The sequence below is a fragment of the Epinephelus moara genome, chromosome 8 (assembly GCF_006386435.1).
Source record: "Epinephelus moara isolate mb chromosome 8, YSFRI_EMoa_1.0, whole genome shotgun sequence".
NCBI classification, from domain to species: domain Eukaryota; kingdom Metazoa; phylum Chordata; class Actinopteri; order Perciformes; family Serranidae; genus Epinephelus; species Epinephelus moara.
This window is the reverse complement of record NC_065513.1, coordinates 16535821-16542343: the sequence shown is the minus strand read 5'-3', so window position 1 is coordinate 16542343 and position 6523 is coordinate 16535821. Positions and strand designations below refer to the sequence as shown.

Sequence of the window (6523 nt, the reverse complement as noted above, 5' to 3'; positions counted from 1 at the left end):
GTGTGTCACGTCCTACACTGGAACCAGCCACTGTTGTGATACGAGGTGAAACTTCAGCGGCCATGCAGGCCCAGCCCCGACTACACAATGAAGACATCCTTAGAGATGGCCTGTGTTTACTGCCGGGTTGTCAGGGAGTCCTCCACAGTCTGGCAATAAGGAAGGGGATTATTTGCTTTGGCTGTGGAAGAAGGTTCTAATCAGATCACTGTGACATTTGAACACACTATTTGTCCTGCCCGCCAGCCAACTCTCTCCGTCCCTCTCCGTAGTTTTTGTTCACCTTTCACCTCCTCACCTCGGAGTCTTCCTACAAACAGTGTCTCAGGTTGTGAAACGTGTCTGAATGAAGGGTTTGCGGTGAATGACTACCAACCCAATGATTGCACTTTTCTGTTGTACATCAATCAGAATAAAATGGCTTTGTTGACTAAACCACTCTCGCACTAAAATCTTGCCAGGCTGCATGTGTAATTGTTTTCTCTCTCATTTGCTCTTCCATTGTCTTCCCTGCTACCCAGCATGTGAAAAGAAAGAGGGCAAGATAAAGTAGATCGCTCAGGTTGGGGGGAATTGTCATGTCTAATTGCCACATCGTCTGCCTTATCTGATCTCGCGAGGCTGTTATTGTAATGAAACACCGGTGGAGATGAGCCAGGAAAGGTGAAGATTACACAGCGTGAGCCATTCATGGCACAATCCATCCCTTCATTGCTCTGGGTTTTCCACACTCTCAGTCCAGGAAGTATAGCGGGGCATGTGAGGGCTGGATGTGGGCTGGAGGAGTGCTGAGGTAACCACTCTGATAAGTGATGCATCTCTGCGCTGCATTGTGCATTGTGCTTCAACATGACAACCCCATTGTGAGGACGTGCTGTAGAGTATTTTCTGAGAAGGAAAGGTCAGGTTCCAGCCTGTCGATACTTCAGTGTGTCAGGCCGATGTGGATTTCACACCTCTCCAAATGACTGTTATTAATGATGAATACGTTACTTCAATAGATCAGTTTTGTTTGTGACAAGGTTAAACCAGAGGCCCGCATGTCTTTGGTGCACACAGGTACGCCCCCTTGTTTTAGCTGTTAAAAGGCAAACCCTGTGAAATCCTCATTAGCTGTGAATTATAATGCTGCCCTTTAGTGCCCTGCCATGGTTTCAAAAGGTATTGCAATATTTGATTTTTTCTCATTATCATTTTTTGACACCTTCTCACAATTATTATTATTACTTTTAAATTGTAAACCTTTGTGGGTCATTAAACAGAAACATAACATGACATTTTCAACTTTCAGAAGACAAACCTTCTTTATTTCCAAACTGCATTTCAGATAAATCTCACAATCACTTTCCCAAAAAGCAAAGGAGTTAAGCAATGACGTAAGTCGTCTAATGTCCAAATGTCTTCTAGATACGTGGGTCTGGAGCAGATGCATTGTTTTGCTTTCCAGTTTGGATTAAAGAAGGAATTAGTGGTTGAATTCAATGGAAAGTAATAGCAATGGTTTGAATTATGGTTTGAACTGAATGATGGGTATCACTCATGTCTATTAAGCTGAGGTTTGTTTACAGACACAACAAAGCTACATGTAAGACAAGTGATGGAGGCCTCCAACTCTGGTTCTGCCACAATTCATCCTTTTTAATGACATATAAAATATTGTGTTGAGTACTCAAAGGTGATTTACAGCCTGTTTTATGCGATGCAGTTGACACTCTGCTGTGTGTCCTCAGCGATGACAGCTCACAATCAGCTGTGGCTTTCAATTCTTGCTCGTCTCAGGCAGCAAGGCGTCTTTTGTTTGGTTCCTCACAGTCTTGAGGAAGGTCATGATGCCAGAGCCACCGGTGCCCCTCTCCTCTAACGCTGTGGGTGCTCTGCTGATTATATCCCCCTCTGCCTCCCGGCTCTGGTTTCGAAGTTGACGGGCACGGGCAGCGGGTACAGTGATGAAGCGGCTGACAACATTGAGGTGGTAGTTGCGCAAAGCCACCAGTTTTGTGACACAGTACTGATAGGCTTGGTTTAACTGCTCGCTGGCCTGCTGCAGGACAAAACTCTTCAGGGAGGGTTGCAAAGAGATGTCCCGGATTAGCTGTTTGTGGGCAGGTGGCATGTAGTTCCTCATGCGGGTTAGAAAGGCACCTACATAAGGGCAGTATCATCACAATGAGTCCTTCTCAAATCTCTCTGGCACTGTTGTAATCAGTAAAAGTAAAAACAGCCACCTTACCACTTTGTGCTTCATGTTTGACTCCCAGAAGTTCATCAAAGCAGTGCAGCAGGCTGCTCTGAGCAGCACTCCCACCTGAGTACTCCATTGGCTCTGCCTGGACCCCTTCGTATACCAGCCCCTTTGGCATGCAGGAGTTGTCTTTCCACCTAAGCATGTGTACGTGAATACAAACACATTTCAAAAAACATGTTTCACTTTACCAATGACTGAGTCAGATAAAAAGGAGAGATTTCTGTACCCAGACAGGTAGATCCTCATAATGCCATAGAAGACTGAAGGCTCCACGTACACTTCAGAAAAATCACATCAAACAAAATATTTGTCAGTAGGGAAATACTACTACTTTTAAATGTTAGGGTGATTACTAGAGATGTACCGATACCACTTTTTCCTTCCCGATACCGATTCCGATCCCTGAACCTTAGGTATCTGCCGATAACGAGTACCGATCTGATACCAGTGCGTAAAATAAAAATGGATGGGATGTGAATTGTTGTATGTCTCAACTCCTAAAACTTTATGTAAAATATTAAGAAATGAATGCCAAAAATCTTTTTTCATTATTATTATCCAGTGTTGACACAGATCAAGACACAGGTTGAAGTGCAGCCACACAATTTAGTAAAAAAGACATTTTAAAGGCTGCAGTAGAATGCTTTTTAATCTCCGCTCCGTTTCCATTTCGTTTGCCTGTAGCGTGTGTATCATAATGACATGAGGCATTACGTGGTATCGGATTGGTCATAGGCTGTACTCGCCGCATTTTAGGCAGTATCGGAGGCATTTCCAATACTGATATTGGTATTGGTACAATTCTAGTGATTACCTTGCATCAGTTTAAGTGCATCTATCATGTCCAGTATAGACTGGCTGATGTCTTCCAGGGCTCTGGCCACAGCCTCAGTGTCTCTTCTCCTGACACCATTGATCACAATGGGAATGTTCTGCAACACAGCAAGTTACAGTGGTTTTGTTTTTATCTCAACATAATCAATTCCTGTTTTTAACAGAGATGCATATTGTATGAACTGATTTATTTTGAATATATATTCACCCTCAGTGCAGGGACTGCTGCCAGCTCCACCAGCAGAGTAACCATAAAGAAACCTCGCATGCTGTCTCCTCCTGGGAGGCTGAGCAGCAGCTCCAAGTTCCTGATCATGATCATAAAAATTCCTGATTATGATCATAAAGCAATAATTTGATGCAAACATGGTAATATTTGGGTACGAGGACCAGATGTAAAGTGATAATGTACTTACTCCATGTCGAAAGGCCTGGCACAGCAGACATAAAGATGGAAAAAAAGAGGAACAGATTTACACCTGACACTTGTTCGGGAGGCAACCAAACCACATACATAACTGGTCTTACCCTTCTGGATCCTTCTTCCTCCAGTTAGCCAGTACTGCATCTGCATGGGTGAGAATTGGGGGAAGTCCTAGGCGCTGTGAAACCTCCCAGTATGGGACCGCCAAGTTATGTGGAAGCATCTTAGGGGAAGATTATTGAAGATGGAAAGTCATTCATATAAACTGCAGAGCAACTGATAGCAGGCAGGGAAATGGGGAAAATAAAGTCAGTATGACTGAAAGAAAAACTGAAATATACCTCAACTGTGTCGTTCTCTCCCTCCTGCCAGACGTAGCCCATGGTCATCACACTGAGGGTCAGGTGGGCCAGTCGTAACTCCCGGTGGTTTTGCAGAAACTGGCTGCTCAGCAGTGGCATCTGAACAGTAGGGGTATCATCACTGGACCATGGCCCCATAAACATAGTGAATTGTCTCTCTCAGTTTATTGTTACCTTGTTAATACAGAGGCGCAACTCGTGAGAGCGCACAAGCTCTGGGACTTGCAGGGCAATATCCATCCATGGCTGGTAGTAAGGTGGAAGCTCTTGCTTTGAAAGTCAAGTTGGTGCATAACAAGAAAATGTGGATCACCGTGGCAAATGGAAATGAAAGAGAAGAGTGTACAGATGTGAAGGTGCAAATGACGGAACAATCTAGGACATTTTTATGTCTAATTTTAAGGCTTCTTACATGAATTTGCATTTCATTATTGTATGTTGCTACATGCACAGTGACCTTGCACTTGGGGTGTGATTTTGGAAACAAAATGCTGCCTTAGGAATAAAGTTCATCACATGAAGCAAATGCCAGGACAAATGTCAGATTCCCTTGGCCAAGTTGTGATTAAATTTACAGTTTTATGACAGATAAACTGTGAGCATCATTTCTATGTTCCCCACTTAACCCTGCAAAAAAGCTTCTATGTTCCCCGCTTACACAAAAAAGGTTCTACGTTTCCTGGGTTCTATGTTGCCCGCTCAACAAAGCGGGAAACATAGAACCCTTTTTGAGTAAGCGGGGAACATAGAAGCTTTTTTGCAAGGTTAAGTGGGGAACATAGCACCGGGAAACATAGAACCCTGGAAACATAGGGATGACCCCCTTGTGTATAAGCTAAAATTAAAAACTGTAAACAAAGACAGAGAAGGAAACCTACATCAGGCTTTTCCACCTACCAGAGGATCAGGGAGGATGAAGCCAAACTCCTCGGAGACACGGTAGGAGTCCAGAGAGAAAGGACATTTAGAGTCTGATTCAGCAGCAGCCATAGAGAAAGAAACATAAACCCACTGACAGCGCAGATCGTCTGACTATCTGAATGGCTCAAGAGACCTTAACCTGTCTGGACTCTGGCACAGAGTTTGCTTTTAAACTGCTATCAATAATGGTTATGCAACAGCTATCCCCCATTTCTGCTATTGCACATGTCAACACAGTCACGTGTGGTAAATCAGTACCTATGCTTCACTTTGTGAAACAGTAAGTGGAAGATGTCAAATGTTATCTCTACACTTCCACAAGTATTCATAATAAAAAGAGGAATTTGCTGCACATTATATCACATCATGCCTGCATTTGACCTATCATTACTTAGCCTATTACTTAAACATCACCCTTTTTGTTCCACATCAAAGTGGTTACTGAGTACTGCAACATTACTTTAAATATGTGAAGACAAACTTCTTTATTTCCATTAGATCTATTGCTGTGAAGACAGCATTAATTATCATTAGTGACCATTAGTTACGCTTTTTGTGTCCCCTAAAGTGAAATGCAGCATCACACTGATTAGTTAATGCGTGCTGAATCATTAGTTAATTATTACCTTTATTGTCTTCTTTGTCTGTCTTTAGAGGTGATAAAACCTTATTGACAAACAACTAATATCCTTCTTTCTTACCTCATGATGGATCCTTCCAGTAATTACAGTGTCAGTGTAGCAAATGGGATTAACTAAGAGGCACAGAAGAGAGTATATTTAGCTAGGAGTCCAATGTGTGAACACAACAGAGTGGAGACAATGGTAGGTTTTATATTGTAGTAAATTTTCTTAAAAAATGAATCAAACAAATACAAAACACAAAAGCATTTTGCTTCTGCTCAAAAGTTCAGGTTTGGTTGGGTGCTTCAGAGTTTGGTTCATTAAGTTTATCCAAAGTTCAGCTCATCCTACCATTCTTATAGAAATGAATTCGAGTTGTTTTAACAGGATAAAGGTGGTGTTGTGTCAGCATGCCAGGAGCAGTAATCCTAGGGTGCTGTAAAACAAGTGTCAGAAGTCTCTGTCTCTCTCCAAAGCACGGTCTGTCTGATCTGGATAAAATGAATGATTCATTACTGATATGTTAACTGAAGCATCATTGTTATATGAGCAATATTCATAATGGTTATATAAACAATCTGATTGTATTTTCTCATGTTCGCTGAGCAACAGTTTTGTGTAAAAGTTAAAGGCCTGTCCCGGGAGCGTATCTATGTTCCCAGGGTTCTATGTTTCCCGGGTTCTATGTTTCCCACTTAACCCTGCAAAAAGGTTCTATGTTCCCCGCTTACACAAAAAAGGTTCTATGTTGCCCGCTCAACCAAGTGGGCAACATAGAACCCTTTTTGTGTAAGCGGGGAACATAGAAGCTTTTTCGGATGACCCCGAATGCAGAGGACTGCATGCATCGTGTGTTGTCAAACACTGTGTGTTCAGATCAGTTTAACTCCCCTACCAGCGGGATTAAAGTGACGAGAATAGGAAATGACCTCAACTCACCTGGATACTTATAGTTTGGGAGTGGTCTGTGATTGGCAAAGTGGTTGTTGGCTTTTTAACCTGGGTTACACCAACATTATGTTATCACTGGTAATTCATCATTACCTCATTATTACCTTACCAACACATCTGAGTGCATGTTTAAGTTAAATACAGTATAACCGTATAAAAATAA

The 6523-nt window shown here is 42.4% G+C and overlaps 1 protein-coding gene across 2 annotated transcripts; it reads right to left on the bottom strand.

The window, feature by feature from the left end:
- Positions 1-1292: 1292 nt before the first annotated feature.
- Positions 1293-4933, bottom strand: ido1 (indoleamine 2,3-dioxygenase 1). Of its 2 annotated transcripts, XM_050050951.1 has the most exons (10): positions 4763-4933; positions 4040-4135; positions 3845-3964; positions 3608-3726; positions 3496-3510; positions 3288-3387; positions 3060-3177; positions 2472-2523; positions 2231-2379; positions 1293-2142 (listed from the first exon to the last, which is right to left on the bottom strand). In XM_050050951.1, the coding sequence occupies exons 1-10, from the start codon at positions 4853-4855 to the stop codon at positions 1760-1762; spliced, it is 1245 nt and encodes a 414-aa protein (XP_049906908.1). In that variant the 5' UTR covers positions 4856-4933; the 3' UTR covers positions 1293-1759. The 2 variants fall into 2 exon arrangements, with proteins under 2 accessions (XP_049906908.1, XP_049906909.1); XM_050050952.1 differs by lacking the exon at positions 4040-4135.
- Between the last annotated feature and the right edge of the window lie 1590 nt (positions 4934-6523).